The 19,483-nt window shown below is 58.8% G+C and overlaps 2 protein-coding genes across 2 annotated transcripts; both read right to left on the bottom strand.

The window, feature by feature from the left end:
* Positions 1-4,884: 4,884 nt before the first annotated feature.
* Positions 4,885-6,313, bottom strand: LOC124966234 (olfactory receptor 10A7-like). The gene is made up of 2 exons (XM_047527270.1): positions 6,302-6,313; positions 4,885-5,964 (listed from the first exon to the last, which is right to left on the bottom strand). Exons 1-2 carry the CDS (start codon positions 6,311-6,313, stop codon positions 4,885-4,887), a joined length of 1,092 nt encoding a protein of 363 aa, XP_047383226.1.
* A 5,197-nt stretch (positions 6,314-11,510) lies between these two features.
* LOC124966233 (olfactory receptor 2G3-like) lies at positions 11,511-12,476 on the bottom strand. Its single transcript, XM_047527269.1, has one exon. The coding sequence runs from the start codon at positions 12,474-12,476 to the stop codon at positions 11,511-11,513; it is 966 nt and encodes a 321-aa protein (XP_047383225.1).
* Positions 12,477-19,483: the final 7,007 nt, after the last annotated feature.

The raw sequence follows: 19,483 nt of genomic DNA, 5'->3' as shown, positions 1-19,483 counted from the left end.
GAGAGCCTCTGGAGTTGCTAGGTCCCCACCCCACCGCCAGTCTGCAAGCAGGGGCGAGCTTAACCTTGAACCACAGCAGAGGACTCCTGAGGCCGCCCTGATCCCTGAGGGATTAAATAGGAGGCAGGAAAGATTTTTTTTTTCTGAATCTTTGTTGGGTTTGAGGGAACAGGGCCAGGGCACTCCTAGCATGAAGCCCATCTTCAGGCCCCATTGAGAAGCATGCGCTGATAGGATGCCCGCTCTAGAACGTGCTGTGTCTGCTGAGGACATAAAACCAGTTGGGCGTTGTTCCTGCCCCGAGGTCTGCATATAGGTGGATGTGGAAACAGATGGGGCCAGGGAGTGAGGAAGCAGAGGAAAGTCACTGGTCAGGGCCTGTGGGGACTTCCTGGGGGAGAGGGGAACGGAGAGGCACATCCAGGAGCCCTGAGACTGCCTCCCCTCCCCACAGGTCAGGAGCCACCCATGCCAGGCACCCTGGGCATGTGGAGGAGGGTACAGCAACCTTAGTATGAACTAGGCTCCGTCCACGTGGCCCTCGGGCCCCACCCGGCCCAAGCCAGCTGTCCTGCCTCCTGCTGTGGCTGTCTGCAGGCATGTCCCCACTGCTCCCACCAGAACACCCCGCTCGCCTCCGAGGTCACCATGGCTCCTTCTGATCCTCGGCTGGAGAGCCTCCCGCCCTTCCCCTCGAGTCAGTCACCTGGAGGCTGAGATCTGGAGGAGCTGTCATTACCTCCTTCATCTCTCACCCCAACCCCCTTTTCCTTTCTGGGTTCCTTTACAAGATGGAAAACCCACTGAGCAAGGCTGGCCCTCGATGGTCCTTGAGCGGTGGTGGCGCCACGCGCTCATACTGCTCGGCCACCATCATCACCGCCCCCGAGGCTCCTCCTATTGCAGAGCTAAGATTCTGTACCCGCCCAGCGCCCCTCGTGTCCTGAGCCCTGGCAGGCACGTCCTGCCCTGTCTCTGTGGATGTGACTCCCTGGCCACCCCTGCAGAGGGCGTCCCCTGCAGCTGTCCTTTGAGGCTGCTGGTGGCACTTGGCGTGGTATCTCAGGTGGTCTTAGCATGGGTGTGGCTGGATAGCACCCATCCAGGTGTGTTCGCCCTCTTCTGCACCCACCGTCCGTGTCCATGGCTGGACACTTGGGCTGCTTGCACCTTCGGTCCAGTGTGAGTTCTGCTGATGTGACATTGGCATACAAATGCCTCTCTGAGACCCGCTTCCAGTTCTCCTGTGACCCTGTGCCCTTTCTTCTGATCGTCTAAAAATGAGGGCTGTGCACTTAGACAGAGGTTGTTCTATTTTAATTGTTTCACTTACAAAACAAATATTGGCTTTTTATAACAAATTTGAGTCTTATGGAAATAAATACAGGTTGAGCGTCCCTGATCTGAAATGCTCCAAATTCCAAAAAGTTTCGAGCACCAACTAGACACCACTGATGGAAAACTCCACACCATGAAACCGTGTCCTGCACAAAAATATTTTAAATAGTGTATCGATTATCTTCAGGCTCTGTGTCCGAAGTCAATGAGAAATGGGTGGTCTTTGGTTTAGACTTGAGTCTCACCCCAGGAAACCTCACTGCACACGTATGCAACAGCTAATACTCCAGAATCCAGAACAATCCAAAATCCAACAGTTCTGGTACCAAGAATTCCTGATAAAGGATACTCAGCCTGCATTCCCTCCCTTCCAAATCAGCCAACCAGGGGTAAAGCAGGAAAGGACTCATACCTCCCCAGAGGTCTTCCTCCACAAAGGTATACAGCTTTCTATACCTTCATCTTCCATAAACAGTCACACTGCCCACACTGTTGTAATGACTTTACTTAACTTTATCACAGTTTGTCTTTTCAAACCCATACATATCGGTCTCCTCGCCATTTTAACAGTTACATAGCACCCACTGCATGCTATGCATAAGGGGGAGGAGGGAGGAAGGAAGGAAGGAGGAGGGAAGGAGGGAGGAAGGAGGGGGGAGGGAGGGAGAGAGGGAGGAGGAAGGAGGGGGGAGGGAGGGAGAATGGAGGGAAGGGAGGGAGAGTGGGAGACGGAGGAGTAGAGGAGAGGGGAGGGGGGAGGGGGGAGGAAGGAGGGAGGAAGGAGGGGGAGGGAGGAGGGAGGGAGGGAGGGAGGGTTCTGCGCCAAGGTAAGAGTCAGAAATCGCCCATGCAGATCAGGTGCGATGAACGGCTCCAGCAGGGTCCCCACAGCTGACCAGTGTGGGAGCCGTGTCTCCCACAACAAGGAACAATGTGTGAGGGGCAGCTGGCCAAGGGCAGCAGGGTAGGGCAGGGCACCTGTCACCGCAGGGCTGCCTGCCGTCTCGGGCACGGTGCCCAGGGGTATTTGAATGGAGACATCGAGGGGCAATGGGAGGTACCAGGTGTGTTGCCAGGTGGCAGAGGTGACAGACATGTTGTGGTTCCAGGGCCTGAAGTTCAAGATGGAGACTGGAGGTGGCGGCTGTTCCAGAGCTTCTCCCTTGGCTTCAGGTGGCCATCTTCTCTGTGTCCTCCCATGGACTTTCACTGCGGCCACCTTCATCCTGCACAGAAGGGCCGGCAGGGCCCCAGAGGGCACTGATCTGCGGGCGCTGGAGCCATTAGGTGATGTGGCCTGCGCCTGCCTGTGAGCCTGCGCACTCCTGCACAGGTGGCGGCCTACCCACACAAGGTGACACTGTGCAGAGAGCTCTCGCTCTGTATTCGGGGCAATAATAACGAGAAAACAGGCACGAGGTGTTCAGTGCTGACACTTCCTTCAAGTGTCCAACCCAAAGTGGGATCCATAGACACAGAGCTCACAGGTCCAAAGGGAACTGCATCAGCAACCGAGTCTCGTCTTACAAGGACACCACTCATACGGGATCAGGACTCATCCCAAAGACCCCATTTGACTTAGCCAGGTCTTCAAAGGGCCTATCTCCAAGCAGGGCCACGTTCAGAAGTCTTGAGGTTGGGACTTCGACATATGAATTGGAGGATGGAACACAGTTCAGCCCACACTACCCAGCAAAGGGGGTGGGAGGGGAAAGAACGGCCATGGAAGCCCTGCAGTGGAGAAAGCGGGAGTCACGGGAAGATCAAGATGGCCAGAGTGGCAGGAGAGGGGGACGGGCGGATGTGGACCTGGCTCTTACTGGAGGAGGCGGTGCAAACAGGTTCAGTGATGCAACAGGAGGATGAAGCAAACGAGCCCTGGGGCTGTACCCCGGCCCGAGTCCCGTTATTAGCTTCTGTGCTGTGATTGCGTAATGCCTTTCCTGGGAGTCCATCCTGTATATGGAACCACAAGTGTGCACACAGCTCAGCGTGCCAGGACGCTGATGACCGCTCCGATCGGCAAGACCGTAAAACAGGTGACCAGTTAAGTAGTGCCCCAGGAGGGGAGGCGGTGGTCAACACAAGGAACAAATAGCACACCCCGTGATTAGTACAGGGAAGGGTTGCGGACACTCGGGGGAAGGAAGCACACACAGGAACTGGGCATACCTCTTCTTGATGAAAAAATCCCAACCAACAGTAGCTTAAGCAAAACAGAAATGTATTGGTTCCTATCACTAGGATAGGAACTCAGCGTGGATCACGGCCAGATTTCTCTTTTCGTGGTTCATTTATTGTGAGATGGTCCTGTTCTCAGGGGCAAGAAGGCAACAGAAGTTTTGTCCCTAATCCCAAGTTCATGTACGTTGGAAAAGAGGTCAGGTTTTGTTGGTCCCCACAAAAAGGATGAGATTCACACCAGCTGGTCTTGCAGGATGGTTCTCCAGGGGGCCTTGGACCAGGGCACTTCCCCGCTTTCCTTCACGTGGTTCTCAAGAACAACTGTAGGATGTGCGAGATGGGAAGCTGCAATGGGAACAGCTGCCCAGAGGTAGATCTACCTGAGGCATCTACCGCTGAATCCAGCTCGCCAGCACAGCGTGGAAACTGCTCAGCTCAGATTCCTCAGGGTGCTTTTAGTTTCAAGGCTGGCTCTCAAGGGGGCAAGTACAGTAGGGAAAATAACCCTCCCTTCAAGATGTCCAAGTCCTAACACCCATGGCCTGTGATCATGGCAGAAGGGACTTTGCAGGCGTGCCCAAGTTAAGGGTCTGGTGATGCCGAGAGATGCCCTGGGTCATCCTGGTGCGAGTGATGTCATACAAGGTCCTCGGCAGCGGGGAGGGAGGCAGAGGTCAGAGAACATGGTGAGGACTCAACTCCACACTGCAGACTCTGAGGATGGCAGTCAGAGGCCTGAGCCAGGGAACGTGGCCACCTCCAGAGGAACCCCATGGTTCTTCCCCAGGGTCTCCAGAGGGGGCCCAGCTCTGCCAATACCTAGATCCTAGCCCAGTGAGACCATGTCAGACTCTCGGCCTCCAGAATGGTGAGATAATGAGTGCATGCTGTTTTAAGGCACAAGACTGTTTCATGGGGATGGTCACAGAAACGAGCAACCCTCCATGTGGGCATGCAAGACTCTCAAACAAGCAACGAGATGCACTGACACTCAAACCAACCTCTCCTAGATCTGAAGTCACAGTTCAACTGCATGTCCTGTGTGTGTGTGTGTGTGTGTGTGTGTGTGAGAGAGAGAGAGAGAGAAAGAGAGAGAGAGAGATTCACTAACGCTGGCAACAGGGCTTCCACAGCAAACATACTGTCTCCAAGCTTTTGACCTTGGGTCCAGCTCATGGTCCATCAGCAGGAACAGATCCTAGGTGATTGACACTTGGAGCCCAGGGGAAGGATGGCTGGGTTCAGGGTCACTGGGGAGCCCCAGGAGGAGGCAGAGTTCCCTCTGGTGCACAATGGGGTCCCTACAGACTACTAGGGTGGGGTCACTAGCAATCAGTTGGGTGAGTGGAATCAGGGACGGGGTCATGGAATGTGGGTACCTCTTCTCTGACCACACAGGCGCCCCAGGGCAGCTTTCACCTCCTTATTCCGGAGGCTGTAGATGAGGGGGTTGAGCATGGGGGTCACCAGGGTGTAGGACAGGGACACCACCTGCTTGCTCTCAGGTGAGTAGCTGGCCTTGGGGCGCAAGTGGATGACCCCCGTGGTGCCGTAAAACAGAATCACCACGATGAGGTGGGAGGCGCAGGTGGACAGCGCCTTGAGGCGCCCCGCGGCGGAGGGCATCCGCAGGACGGCGGCCAGAATCCTGGCGTAGGATGTAGTTATCAGGCAGAAGGGAATGAACATGATCAACACCGTGGCCACCAACACGTGGGCCTCGAAGACCCTGGTGTCCGCACACACCAGGCTCAGCAGAGGGGCGATGTCACAGAAGAAGTGGCGGATGCCACGGGGCCCGCAGAAGGGGAAGCTGAACAGCCAGATGGTGAAGACCAGCGCCACGGGGACTCCCGCCAGCCAGCAGGCGGTGGCCAGCAGGCGGCACCGCCGGGCGCTCACGATGGCTCCATAGCGCAGCGGCCTGCAGATGGCCACGAAGCGGTCCCAGGCCATGGCGGTCAGCAGGAAGCACTCGGACGTGACGCACGACAGCACGAGCAGCAGCTGCAGGGCGCAGGCGGCGGGGGACACGCCAAGTCCGGGCCGCAGGAGGGTCAGCAGCAGGCGCGGCGCCACGTCCAGCGAGAAGCAGAGCTCCACCAGGGCCAGCTGGCGCAGGAAGAAGTACATGGGCGCGCGCAGCGCGGGGTCCAGGCCGGGCAGCAGCGCGATGAGCGCGTTGCCCAGCAGCGCCAGCAGGAAGAGCGCCAGGAAGAGCGCGGCGAGCAGCGGGCGCAGCGCGGGCACGTGCGCGAAGCCCAGCAGCACGAAGTCGCGCGCGCCGCTCTGGTTGGCCCAGGCCGGGACTGCGGGGCCGCCCGGGGGCGCCCGGGCCACGGCCATGGGCCTGCTGTGCTGCCGCGTGGCCGGCGGAGGAAGCCTGGGAGGGGAGAGGAAGGAGGAGGCGCTGGTGCGGCTGTGTCTGCTGCGCACCGCCGCCTGGGCGCAAGGGGCGCAGAGCCCTGGGGATCTCGGCCAAGGGCAGACCAGACCCTGTAGCGCTCAGGAGCCGGGAATGAAGTCGAGTGACCTCACCCGCTGGCCTGGCGCCTGCCTGCTTCTGTGGACTCTGCTCCACGGAGCTCCATCCCCCACCTCAGGGCCTTTGCTCTTTCCCTGGGTGTTTGCATCACTGTCCCCCTTTTACAGGTTCCTGCCTGGGCTTGCTCTTGGCTGCCTCTGTCCCCATCTCCTTCCACTTTGGCTTGCCAAGCACAGTCGTGAAGAACCTCTCTTCTGTGACCCTGCCATTTCCTTCTTGCCCTGGCCTTCGTACCTGCTCCCCCATGCCCCTGAGATGCTTCTCCTCGGTGCTTGTATTACTGTCACTGTTTCCTTCTCTTCCTGCCAGTGTCCACTGAGATGGCCCTCCTCCTCTGTCCTTTCACAGTGACCCTCTTGAAACATCTCCCCAGCACACACAGCCCTCCCGTGGCACCACCTGGATATTTTAACAGAAGCCTGAAGTTGCTTTGTTCATCTCCTAGTTGCCAGGCTGCCTGCCCCACTCGGAGCACACAATGGCCAGAGGGCTGCCCTGTCTGGCTCTGGCAGAAGAGTGCTAGCACCTAAGAGGTGCTCAGTGGAATTCAGTCTGTTAAAGGGTGGAGTCCCTCTTCCAGGGTGGCAGCAGACAAAAGACTCCCACACAGAGCAGTGAGATGTTCACGGAAGGCGGAGAGGTGCACACCAGGGCTGGGGAGTGCCTCCCTCGCCCAGCTGGGACAAGACACCTGGAGCTAACAGTCAGGCTGCCCTGGGCCCCATGCTTTGACCTTGGGCTTCCGCCTGTCCTTGTTGGTCCTGCATTGCCCTGTCTCAGCAAGCGTCCTGTTAAGTCAGCTGGAAGAGAGTCCCCTGCCCCAGCATCTGACAAATTCCTTTTCCATCCTAGGTGTCTGGTCACCCTGATGTAGCCTCAGCAAGAATCCAGAGTCAGCTTAGCCAAATGCCCCTGTCACCTGAGGTCTCTCAGTGGCTCTGTCCACTGGCCCACCTGTGCCTTGGCTGGAAGTCACCACCTGTCCATCTGTATTCAGAACTGAGCCTGGTTCTGCACTGGGGTCTCCTTCCCTGCTGCCCTTGCTCCTGCGTGAGGTCTGGTTCTGCGGCTTTAACTGCCCAGCCCTGGTTCTCCTGTAACACCAGGAGCCAGCGCTTCAGCCACCACCTAGGAAGCTCTGAAACATGGAAGCTAGTCCCTGCCTTCCAGGGACCCAGGTCCACTGTGATGCCCCAGGACTAGAGGCTGTGCAGAGAAATCAGCACACTTCACACCACCAGCCAGCAAGTCCCCTTCCACTTACGCCAAACCCTGAAACGAGGGCTGTGGGGAAACCAGTACCCTAGGGTGCCCAGTGCCGGGCATCCTCCTGCTCCTCTGAGTTCTAATCTGTCCTCTCTCATTTTGTAAGCGTTGGATTCGACCCTGTACATTGATTGTTCTCAGCTGGGGATGAGTTAGCCCCTTGGGGACATTCGGCATGTACAGTGACATTTGTTGGCTATTACGACTGGGGTACCGCTGGCCTCTGGTGGATAAAGGATGGGATGTGGGTAGCATCCTACAAAGCACAAGATCCACCAGCCACTCGTTGGCTCTACCCAAATGCTGGTGGAACAAAGGCTGAGAAACCCAGAGTGATTTTGGCCTCCATCAACAGGTGGATATGAAAGCCCAGGGAGACCTAAAGCTTGAAAAGAGAAACACCAGACAGACAGCGAGCCACGGACGGTCAACGGGAGGGATGACAGGTGGTGCTGGGCAGAGGGCTCTCAGCCAAGGGAGCCGACACAAGGCTCAGCTTTGGCCAGCCCTGCAGTGCAGGAGCCAGGTCACGTGCACCCCTGAGCCTGTCTTCTTGCCCCAGGTGGTGGCCATGGGGTCCCCGCTGTTTCTAAACACAACAGCCCCGCATCTGTAACAGAAATCAAGTCTGCTGCGCTCTCCCTAAAATCAGCGCCGTGGCGAGGAGTTCTCGTGGGCCTCACTCTTCTCTAAGTGCAGAAGGGGTTAGTCAAGCTGGCAGTAGGTCTGGTGGACCATGGAGAACTCTGCACTGCAGTTTCAAAGGAATGCATTCTGGAAACAGTTACGTGGAAGATAATCAGAAGTGTTATGTCCCAGAAAAGCAAGCGGTGGACAGAAGGAAGTTCTGACCTCACTCACATTAAACGCCCCCCAGAACCGTCTTTGTTTTTTCCTTCAGCCCCAAATATATTTATAGAAATGCACAGAAAGTGTAGGAAAGAGCATTTCCCAAACCAAGGAGGGAGGTTCCCTCAAAGGGGAGGACTCATTGGTGGTAACAGCCAGGGAGAACTTCAGACTCGTCCCTTTTGTGTTAAGAAAAGGTATTTGCCTGTAACTGCAAAATTAAAAATTCCCCTGCTCTCTATGGACCTGGGCAAAGAAGGACAGCAGCATGAGGCCCCGGCACAAGTTGCCATCCATGTCCAGAGGGCCGTGGCCGTCCTGGTCAGTCAGATGGAGCCCCAGGCTCCTTCCGCCCGCAGCCTGTCCCCCTGCCCTTCCTGGGAGCCTGCTTACCCTCTGCAGCTCTGTCTGCCTGGTGCTGAGGAAGAGCCCCAGCCACCCCGTGATCCGGAGCTCCCGGGATCCCAGCCACCCGAGATTTCAGTCTCAGGCTCTGGACACGAGGTGTGCACCCTGAGGATTTGCCCCTCAGAGGATGTTGCTCATTACCAACTCGGCGCCTCTGCACCTGTGTGGAGGCAGAGGGAGGCGGGAGTGTGGGCCTTGGTGGCCCTGGGACTTGGCCCTCACCACACTTCCTGTTTCCCAGGCTTTCCCCTCCCGGGTCCCTCCTGGTCTGCTGGATCCACTCCGGTCTGACCGGGAGAAATCCACACTCCTTCCCCTGGCGGTCGGCCAAGGCCCCTGCAATTCACGCTGACCACCCCCATCCTCATGTCTTCCCGTTTTACCACACTCCCCCACACCCCAGCGACGCCTGGCTATGCCTGGAACTCTGAAGTGGGGTTCAGGCACATGTGGAGCAGTCCACAACCTGGGTAGGTGGACGGAAAGCCCACATGATGCTCAGCTCTGGTTCTGCTGGTGACTGAATGAAGGGAACCGAGGGAGGGTGTGGGAAGGCCACTGCAGGACGCCTACTGGGTGAAACACAAGCAGCCCTGGTTCCAGGTCAGGGTCTCCAGTGTTGGTGAAGCACGGTGGGTAAGAGGCCACCTTTGGAGCAGGTCCGTGTGCTTCTGGACCCGGCTCCACCACTTTCCTGCTGGGTGATCCTGCAAAGTGACTTCGTCGTCTGTGCCTCTGTCCTCCTATGATCAGGGTTCACATAGGACAGACTTCACAGGGTCACGGAGTGGGTTCGGTCGACCTTCAGAAGTGCCCAGGACAGTGGCTGGTGCAGGGTGACAGGATTCCTGGGGGCTGCTCACTAACAGCCTAGTGGAGATGCGCCTCTCAGGACTTCGAGTTGACTTTGGAGCTTTGGCTCTGGAGCCGTTTCCGCTCCGGCTGGGATGGCAGCGCTGACGTGAACGCACACGTGTTTCTGTGCAGGTCCGTGCTTCCTTTCTCTTGCTGTACCTAGGAGGGGATGACTGACTCACGCGGCCCCTGTGGTGACCTGCAAGGAGCCATGCTGTGCTTCAGCCTCGCCCGCCCTCCAGGCACCACGGCAAGCCCACCTGTGCCAGCCTCGGAGCAGGGCGCGCCCTCCTGACCAGCCCTGTCGAGTTGCCAGAGTCCTCCTCATGGTGGACAGGGCCCTGCTCCTTGGCTGCCCCTCTCTGGAGAGAGGACCACAGCCTCGTGTCTGGCTCACGGCTGTGCCGGGCTCCCTCACCTGAGCACAGCACTGACCGCTCGGTGCTTCGTGAGTTCCCGCTGGACTCTCACTGACCTCCCCGCACCTTCTTTTTGTGGAGCAGTTTCACACATCCTGAGGACCAGGGCCTTGCTGTCCACCTGCCAGTGTCCGCCCACCCTGCAGTGCGCTCTCCTCCTGATGCTGACTCTGGGGAGCAGCAGTTATTAATTGTAGCGTGGCTGCTTTTGTCACAAAGCTCGAAGCTGGTCACCTCTACTCCTTGGGGCTAGCTAAGGGGGGTACCTGGCTTTGGAAGGGGGTGGCAGGGGACTCGGAGGGCACCCGGAAGCCGTGGGGTGGTGTCCACAGGCTGCCTCACAGGAGCTCCATGCCCGAAGTTTGTGCTCTTCCCTGCAGAAACGCTGTGCTTCAATGACAAGTGGCAGAAATCACCCCTTAAAGGATTGTGTTGCAGAAAACAAAAATCATAACCACCAGCTATGGCGGGTGGGCGAGAAGATTCGGCCGTCAGACTTCCCCAGATTGGTCATAGCTTTTCTTTTTTTCTTTTCTAAATTGAGCATTAAAATATTCCTACCTGAGAGCTACATGTGGGGGGGGAGTCGCTCGTGAGTGACTAGCACACTCACACCACCACTGGTGTCCCTGCACACCTGGACCCAGGGTGGCGCCTCCCTCCCAGCCTGCAGGCCTGTGTCCTCTTGAGAGTGCTTGTGCGTGCAGGGTGATGAGTGAGTGGCGAGATCCCAGGCACTGGGCTCCCACCTTGCAGCTGACGCCTGTTTACAGTTGTGCCAGCTGTGGTCACGGGACTGAGTCACAGGCTGCTTGACGACAAGGCACAGCAGACCCAGCTGCTCAGGGCTTATCGGATGTTTCCCTTACAGCCACAAATATGATCCTTCTGGATCCGTGTCTGTACACAGGACCACACTGAAATCAATGCCCAGGTCCACATTAATGCCCACATCTACACATTAGAGATCTGTAGAAAGGGGACAGGGGGACGCATAGGGGAAGGACAGTGGGAGGGGGAAGAGATGAGGTTAGAGGGGGTGAGACTGGCAGGAGGTCGAGGCCACAACCCAGAGTCCCTCTGCCTGGATCTGACTCTTTCTCCTCACCTCCAGCTACACTGTCACCTAACTCCCAGTGCCTTCCTTTTGTCCTGTGTGAAATGGGGGCGGCAATGCAGCCTCAAGGTCAGCCGAAGCCAGAGCTGCAGTGCCTATGGCCCTTACAGGAGGCCCTGGCAGGAAAGGGGTGCTGCCTGTGACATCCAGGTGGCCAAGAAAGTGACCATCTTACACTGGATTGAGGTTAAAAAATGATGCACGTCACAGCAGAGACACTTATTTATTTAATCCTGACAATAATCTTTCCACATCCATCTTTGCCCCCTTTAGGGGTCACCAAGTCCAGGTCTGCTATGTAAAACTGGCTTTTGTATTTTCGAATGGTTGGGGAAAGAATCAACAGAAGAATCATATTTTGTGACATGCAAACATCAGATAAAATTCACATTGCGATGTTCACAAGTCATGCATGCCCGTCCCTCTGTGAAAACTGCTGGCAGACCCCTCTATAGTTCACAAGGGTGCACAAATGGTTCCAAGGAGTGGGGCAAGGCTGGGAGGTCACCCTGTTTCCAGCGCGGCTGAGTCAGCCCAGCGCAGCGCGGCGGCCCCGCAGTCGGGCCAGGGCATGGCGCGCTGCCGCGTGGACCTCGCGGTTTCGGAGGCTGTAGATGAGCGGATTCAGGACAGGCGTGACCACAAGGTAGAAGACGGCCACCAGCTTGTGCTGCCTGGCGGGGAGGGCGCTGGAGGCGCGCGGGCGCAGATACATGGCGCTCACCGTGCCATAGAAGAGCCCGACCACGGCCAGGTGTGAGCTGCAGGTGGACAGGGCCTTCAGGCGGCTCCTGGCGGAAGGCAGCTTGCCCACCGCCACCAGAATCGAGGCGTAGGAGGCGAGGATGAAGGCCAGGGGCACCAGGAGTGTGGGCACGCCGAGGCCATAGATCAGCCTGTGGTTGGCGGTGGTGTCTGCGCAAGCCGTCCTCAGCACCGCGGGCAGCTCGCAGAAGAAGTGGTCCACCGCCGGCCTCCCCGTACAGAAGCGCAGGCGCAGCGCGGCCGCCGCGTTGGGCACCGACAGCGCGAAGCCCAGAGTCCAGGCGGCGCCGGCTAGCGCGGCGCACCGCAGAGGGGTCACCAGCGCGGTGTAGCGCAGGGGCCGACACACCGCCAGGCTGCGGTCAAGGGCCATGGCAGCCAAGAGCAGCGCCTCGCAGCTGCCCAGGGAGAGGCCCAAATAGAGCTGCGCCCCGCAGCGCGCCCGCGAGAGGCGAGCGCGGCGCGCGGCCATGTGAGCCAGCGCCTGGGGCAGCGTGGTGCTCACGTAGGCCGCGTCCAGCAGCGCCAGGTGCGACAGCAGGAGGTACATGGGCCGCTGCAGCCGCCGGTCCAGCGCGATCAGCCCCACCAGCGCGCCGTTGCCCAGCACGGTAGCCAGATAGGCGGCCAGCAGCGCGGTCCACAGCAGGGGCCGCAGGGCCGGTGGGGCCCACAGCCCCAGCAGCACGAAATCCGGGGTCCCAGATTCATTGCCAGCGGCCGGGTCCATTCTGCCGGCAGAGGACGCCACCATCACTGTAGGGCTAGGTGCTGGCGCTGGTCCTTTCCTCTTACTGCAGTCGCATGGCCCCGTCCCCCTCCGTCCCCCTCCTTACTCCTCCCTCTCCCTCTCCACCCTCCCTCCCTCTCCCTCTCATCCTCCCCACCCTCTCCATCCTCCCTCTTCCTCTCCATCCTCCCTCTTCCTCTCCATCCTCCCCCTCCCTCTCCATCCTCCCCTCCCTCTCATCCTCCCCACCCTCTCCATCCTCCCTCTTCCTCTCCATCCTCCCCTCCCTCTCCATCCTCCCCTCCCTCTCCATCCTCCCTCTTCCTCTCCATCCTCCCCCTCCCTCTCCATCCTCCCCTCCCTCTCCATCCTCCCCGCCCTCTCCATCCTCCCTCTTCCTCTCCATCTCCCCCCTCCTCCTAGTACTTCTCCCTCCTGCCTTGGCTACCTCCCCTGCGTGGCTGCCTGAACCTCTCTCCCCAGATGACACTCCCTATTCTCCCTCCTTGCTCCAGCCTCCCCCTATGCTTCCCCTACCTCAGCTCCATCTAAGTCCTCCTAAGACCCTGGGGCTTTAATGCCTTACCGCTTGCCATTGACCTTTGGCTCAATGTCTGGACTTCCCTGAGGGCAGTGTCAGGTGGCAGAGGTGTGTGGGGGCCCAGTGGGGTCACAAGGGCCCCCTCCCTGCCGATGAGCGCCCTAACTTCAGTCATGGGCTGGGTGGTCAGCGGGTCAGCCTGAGGCTGTGGTTCTCCTGCCCTTTCTCTTCCCCACCCCGCCCCCGCCCCTTTCTGAAGTCCCTTCACCTGCTCCCTCTCCTGCTTTGTGTGCCAAGCATTCTGACCTGGGGCCCAGGGCTGTGCTTGGAGCCTGTGAGCCTCCAGGCTTGCATCATGAGGGGCCCTCGTACCTCTGCTGGGATGTCCTCACGAAGTCCTTGTCGTCTGGAGCTGCCCTCTCCTCCTCACCAGTCCTTTCCTCTGGTCCCTCCCAACCCTGCACGGCCTTCCTGCGCCTTCCACCCTCCCCTCCTGATGGTCTCTCTGTGTGTCTCTGTCTTCTCCTGTCTCTACCTGACCCCTGGCCCTTGCCCCTTGTCCTCTGCTGTCCTCTCCCCTGCGGCTCTCACTGCCCCCTAGCCCTCCTGCTGCTCAGTCCCTGCAGACAGGCTGGCTCCAGTGCCTCCCCCAGGCCCCACTCTGCCCCTGCCTCTGGGTTCCCTCCCTCCTCCTCCCTCCTCAGCCTCCCTACCTCTCTCCCCTCTCCCCTCTCACCCTCATTCTCCTTCCTCCTCTGCCTCCTCAGAACCAGCGGCTGGGTCAACGGCGGTCCATTGTGAGTGACAGCTGGTCTCCAGACCTCGGTCCGCAAATCCTGTCCAGCAGCGGGGTTGGAAGGAGCAGGGCCAGTGCAGACGGTACATGGGCAAAGCTGCCCGGTCCTCTTCTGCAGGACCTCTCCAGGAGGACCACAGGGGGCACCACCTTCCAAATCCTTCACACCTGCGTCCCAGGCTGGCCTGAGCCTGGCAGTGAGGAGGTGCCCAAGAGACATTTGTTATAAGAACATTTGTCAGTAGCTGTGGGTCTCTGCAAGCGACCTGCTATGTACAGCTGCTGCCTCTCTGGCTGTCTCCCACCCCCGGGGAGGGCAGTCTCTGCCCTGACCCTCAGACTCCTTTGGAGAATGAGTGCCACTCCTTGGGAGAAGGGGCCCAGAGAAGTGCCTGTCCAGTGGAAGGGCCCACATCCATTGCAGTTGTCACCGATGCTGTGATTTCTGTCACATGACCTACCTACTGCTAGTGTCCCTCCACACCACGCTGTAGCCAGTATAGGCCATTTGTTCTCTGTAGTCCACCCAAAGACAAAAACCTGCCCCCAGAAAATATCCTGTGTATCAGACTTCACATACGAGTTCAGGGGCGACCGATCCTTGAACCAATCCTCAAAGGCCCCGAGGGAAACCCGTTCAGTATGTTTTGAAACCGTGCTTTAGGGCAAGTGCTGAAACAGTCAAACGCACTTTCACTGGTGATACAGAGGCCCCAGGAAGAAGTATGCTAAAATGTCCAGCAGGCAGACGTCTTCCCTGAGGTCCAGGGTGGACTCTCATGAGCTCCCTTCGATGAAAAAGGGTGCTGCTGAGTGGTCAGGAGCCTGAGGTCCTGCCCTCCTTGTCCTCCTGCCTCACCCCACCTCCAGGCACAGCGACACCAGTGCTCACAGGCAGTGTATGGATTGTGTCCTATCGTACCTCTCTGGAAAATCCCAGACACCCTCGGGTGGTCCTTCATAACCTGGAACCCCTGCCAACCTCCCGGCAGCACCCACTCACTCTCAGCTTCTCAGACCATGTGCTCAGCTGTTCACCCATTGATCCAAGTGTATTGGGCACCCGTGGACATGCATAGGAACTGAGCTGGGTTCCAGGTTCACCAGAGGCTGCAGGTCCTGCCTCTCTCCAGGTTCACTGAGGCTGCAGGATCCTGCCTCTCTCCAGGTTCACTGAGGCTGCAGGATCCTGCCTCTCTCCAGGTTCACCAGAGGCTGCAGGATCCTGCCTCTCTCCAGGTTCACTGAGGCTGCAGGATCCTGCCTCTCTCCAGGTTCACCAGAGGCTGCAGGATCCTGCTTCTCTCCAGGTTCACCAGAGGCTGCAGGATCCTGTCTCTCTCCAGGTTCACCAGAGGTTGCAGGATCCTGTCTCTCTCCAGGTTCACCAGAGGTTGCAGGATCCTGCCTCTCTCCAGGTTCACCAGAGGTTGCAGGATCCTGCCTCTCCCCAGGTTCACCAGAGGCTGCAGGATCCTGCTTCTCTCCAGGTTCACCAGAGGCTGCAGGATCCTGCTTCTCTCCAGGTTCACTGAGGCTGCAGGCTCCAGCCTCTCTCCAGGTTCACTGAGGCTGCAGGCTCCAGCCTCTCTCCAGATTCACTGAGGCTGCAGGATCCTGCTTCTCTCCAGGTTCACTGAGGCTGCAGGCTCCTGCCTCTCTCCAGGTTCACTGAGGCTGCAGGATCCTGCTTCTCTCCAGGTTCACTGAGGCTGCAGGCTCCTGCCTCTCTCCAGGTTCACTGAGGCTGCAGGATCCTGCTTCTCTCCAGGTTCACTGAGGCTGCAGGCTCCTGCCTCTCTCCAGGTTCACTGAGGCTGCAGGATCCTGCTTCTCTCCAGGTTCACTGAGGTTGCAGGCTCCTGCCTCTCTCCAGGTTCACTGAGGCTGCAGGATCCTGCCTCTCTCCAGGTTCACTGAGGCTGCAGGATCCTGCCTCTCTCCAGGATATCAACAGGGGTCACTGTTGGGGAGACAGAGCCAACAAGCAAGCTTATAATTAAAGAGCCCAGGTTTTCAGGGTGGCTGTGTCTCCTGAAGGAGTCGTGAGTGACACCTGGTAGACCAGCACCAGCAGTGATCAGAGGAGCTGGGGAGGGGGCCTTGCAGGCCAGGTGGCCCAAGGCCAGTGGCTGGGTGTGGAGAGTGGAGGAGAGGCAGCGTGGACGGCAGGAGGGGCAGGCAGGGCCGGGCCGGCAGGGAGGCGTGCCCGGGAAAGTGCACTCAGGCTACCTACTCTGGTTCACAGGCCCTTGGCAATCTGAGAAGGACCTCGGGTTCCAGCCTCAGTGTGTGTGTGGTCTGGTCCTGGGCCCGTGCCTCATGCAGTTGCGTGAAGGGTTCCGGGATTTCACGAACCTGCAGCTAAGAACCCTGTCCACGATCGCTCACCTTGAGGAGGGAACCCGGTCTCGGCTTGCTCCTTTCTCCAGGTCCTGTGGGGTCCACAAACAGCGTCTCCAGCAGGCAGCTGGACATGTGGGTTTGGAGCTCAGGTGCCACGACTGGACCTGAGATTCCAGGGGGCCCGGTGCCCTCAGCCGTTATGAGCCGACTGAAGTTGCATGCAGGGAGGCCAGGCGGCAGAGCCGGCTGAGGAAGCAGCACGTGCCTCCCGGCCACGAGAGCCTCTGAAGAGGGGAACACGGGCCTCAGTAAAACCACCCCTGCGCGCTTTCACCCACAGACCCCCTTCCACGTAGGATCCCTGAATCCCAGCACGCCTCGCGGTCCACCTGCAGGTCTCCCCGGGAGTCTGCCAGACTCGCCCACTCACAGAAGCACCTCCTCTCCCGCTCCAGAGCTCACAGCCGCTTCGTGGGCAGGGAGACACTGCCCCAGCTCAGTGGGCACCTGGGCTCAGGGCTCAGAGGCCAAGGTGACGGCAGGCTGTCCCGGCTGGGCTCACACAGATGAGTTAAAGCCTCAACCTGGTTCCTCGGAGAGGCAGGCCAGGCAGGGGTTGGAGGAGCCGTCTCCAGATCCCCACTGTCTGTGCCTCAGGACCAGCTGCCCACAGGGAGCCCTAATTGGCCACTGTTAATGATGCTTTGTGGGAGATCCTCGCCCCTGAACACAGGCTGACCCAGCCCCTGGGGCAGGCCTCCCTCCTAGGGGTGCGGAGCAGAGACCTCGGGGAGGAGAGCTGGTTCTCGCTGCCGCCTCCCTCCCGCCCCCCTCCCGCCCCTCCTCTCCTCTTCCCGTGGGCCTCTCTAAACATCTCAGTCCATTCTCAGCTTCCTCTGCCCTCTCCTTGTGCTCTCGTCTGCTTCCCTTCTGTCCATGTCTCTGCCCTCCTGCCCCATCCTCTGCTGTGGTCTTCCCAAGTGCCCCTGCATGTCCTCCTGCCCCGTCCTGCCCAACTTCCTGTCTGCTCTGACCCGCACGGTGGCAGATGTCCAGGGCTGGCCTCCTCCCTCTTTCCCTCCCTGGCAGCCCCTCCTGTCTGCATATGCGGTTCTCCCTCCCCAGTGTCTCCTCCCTCTCTCTCCTCCCTTCCCCCACAGGTCCACCTCCCCCTCCTCCTCCTCCTCCTTCTTTTTTTCCCAAGTACTGGAGCCTAAACCCCAGAGCACTGTTATGGTTTGGATGGGAGGTATCCCCCAAAGCTCAGGAGTGAGGCACTGCAAGAAGGTTTGCAGTGAAATGGTTGGGTTTTGAGACCTGCACCTAGTCAGTGCATTAATCCACTGGTGGGCACTAACTGGGTGGGGACCGGAGGCACGCTGGGAGTGGCTGGAGGAGGAGGGTCACTGGGCTGTGCCTTGGGGTTTGTATTTTGTCCCTGGTGAGTGGGGCTCTCTCTGCCTCCTGGCTGTCATATCCTGAGCCTCCTCCACACCCTTCCACCATGATGTTCTGCCTCACCTCGGGCCCAGAGTTATGGAGTCGGTGGATCATGGACTGAGCCTCTGAACCATCAGTCAAAACAAGCTCTTCCTCCTCCACACTGTTCTTGTCAGTCCTGTGGTCACAGTAGTGGAAAGCTGACTAGAGATGAGTAGAAAGAGAACACAATATCAACTGAAGTTCCTTTTAACAGTAGAATCACCTTTTGGCATTTCTACAATGTCAAAATACACACGGACACCAAAAGACTCCCTGGGACACACTGTGTGGAGAGCCTCTCCTCCTATGGATTCCCGCTCTTTCTGTTGCCCGTGCTGTGCAGACATCAGCTCGACTGCTAATGGAGACATTGCTCTGTGGTTCTTTTGGTCTTCCCCGTGACTCAGGTCCCAGACCAAGGTCACCTCCTTGGAGGGAGGCTCCTCACCACCACATGCAGAGAGTCTGGGGCTGCTTTCAGGATAAAGGACACACCGGAAACCCGAGAGGCAGGCTGGGAGCTAAGGAGGGACACGGGTCCCCTGGCGCTTGGAGGAAGTCATTGGCTTATTGAACAATTCTGCAGGCTGGGAGGGTGAGGCTGGGAGGGGTGCACCGCCTGGCCCCAGGGAGATCTTTCCCAGCTCTGGGAAGGCCCGTCTCCCCAAGCAGGAGGGTTGGGGTCGGAGCCTTGGGCTTGCGGTGCAAGCACCCTGCTGTCTGGAACTTTCACGCTCTCGTTAGTTCATTCCTTAGCCCCGTGGGCTCCTCGGACTCTGCCTGCTCTATTTCTCTCGAGTGGCCCAGCTGGCAGCAGGACACACACAAGTGGACGTGTGTGGGCGGAGAAATGTCCAGACACGCGAGCGCACCTGCCCGCCAGGAACACGGGGCAGGCGGTTCTCCGGCTGGGTTTATTGTCAGAGAGCAGGGAGCTGCTTCCTGGGGAGTGGCGGGGTCTGTCCCTTGGGGGTATGAGAAAGAACTAGCCTGGGATTTGGACTGTGCAGGGCGATCAATCGGGAGAAGGCTTGAGGAAGCAGGCTTTGCCCTGCGCTGTCGGGAATGGGGTCACTCTGTGACGGGAACCTTAATGTGCTACCCACAGGGAGTGCCCGAGGGCAGGGGCCGCACTCTGGGGGCTAAGAGCAGCCTGCCCACATCAGTGGGAGGGGAGAGGACCTGGCACCGCAGGGCTGGCTGTTGTCCAGGTTCACCTAGTGGGAGCGGCCTTGTCTTGTCTCACCCCATCGAGGTCACGGGTGGTCTCCCCAGGCCATGGTTTGGCGGCATGAAAACACCAGTCCAGCCCTGAGTGCCCGGAGGCTTCTGAGCGGCGGCGGCAGCTCTTCTCTTCCTCCCACCACACCAAGCAGCCTCCTCACTCCACACCAACAGCCCTTTCTGGGCCAAGACAACAGGGAGCACTTTGTCCATTTCGCAGAGAGGGAACGTGGTCCTGGGGAAGGTCCCATGACTGACTGGCTGGGGTGCAGGCATGCAACCACGTGGGACTGTGGTCTGTGAACACCCGCAGCCACCTGCACACTCGAAGCCCAAGGAAACTCACACCAGTCGTTCCTCCAATGGCTCCAAGAGAGCTGGAAATTTCTCCCACTTCTGGGTCCAATCTACTGCTGATAAGCACAAGGTCCTCCAGAGACTGCAGGGAGAAGGTGGCTTTGGATTACTCCAGCTCTCCCTTGTCCTCCGTCCTTCCCTTGCCTGCTCAGTCCATTCCCATGAGATTTTCAGAGAGACTATAGGGGACAGAGAGAGGAAGAGAAAACAGTCTACTTCTCCATTTCTGGTTTTGAAAGTTGTTAGACACAAGACTGCATG

Source organism: Sciurus carolinensis, chromosome 16 (assembly GCF_902686445.1).
Source record: "Sciurus carolinensis chromosome 16, mSciCar1.2, whole genome shotgun sequence".
NCBI lineage: Eukaryota > Metazoa > Chordata > Mammalia > Rodentia > Sciuridae > Sciurus > Sciurus carolinensis.
The sequence above is the reverse complement of the archived record's forward strand: the minus strand, read 5'-3'. Positions and strand labels throughout refer to the sequence as shown.

Bases quoted from the DNA above. Each gene is read 5' to 3' on its own strand.
- LOC124966233 (XM_047527269.1), bottom strand. From the start codon at position 12,476: ATGGACCCGGCCGCTGGCAATGAATCTGGGACCCCGGATTTCGTGCTG.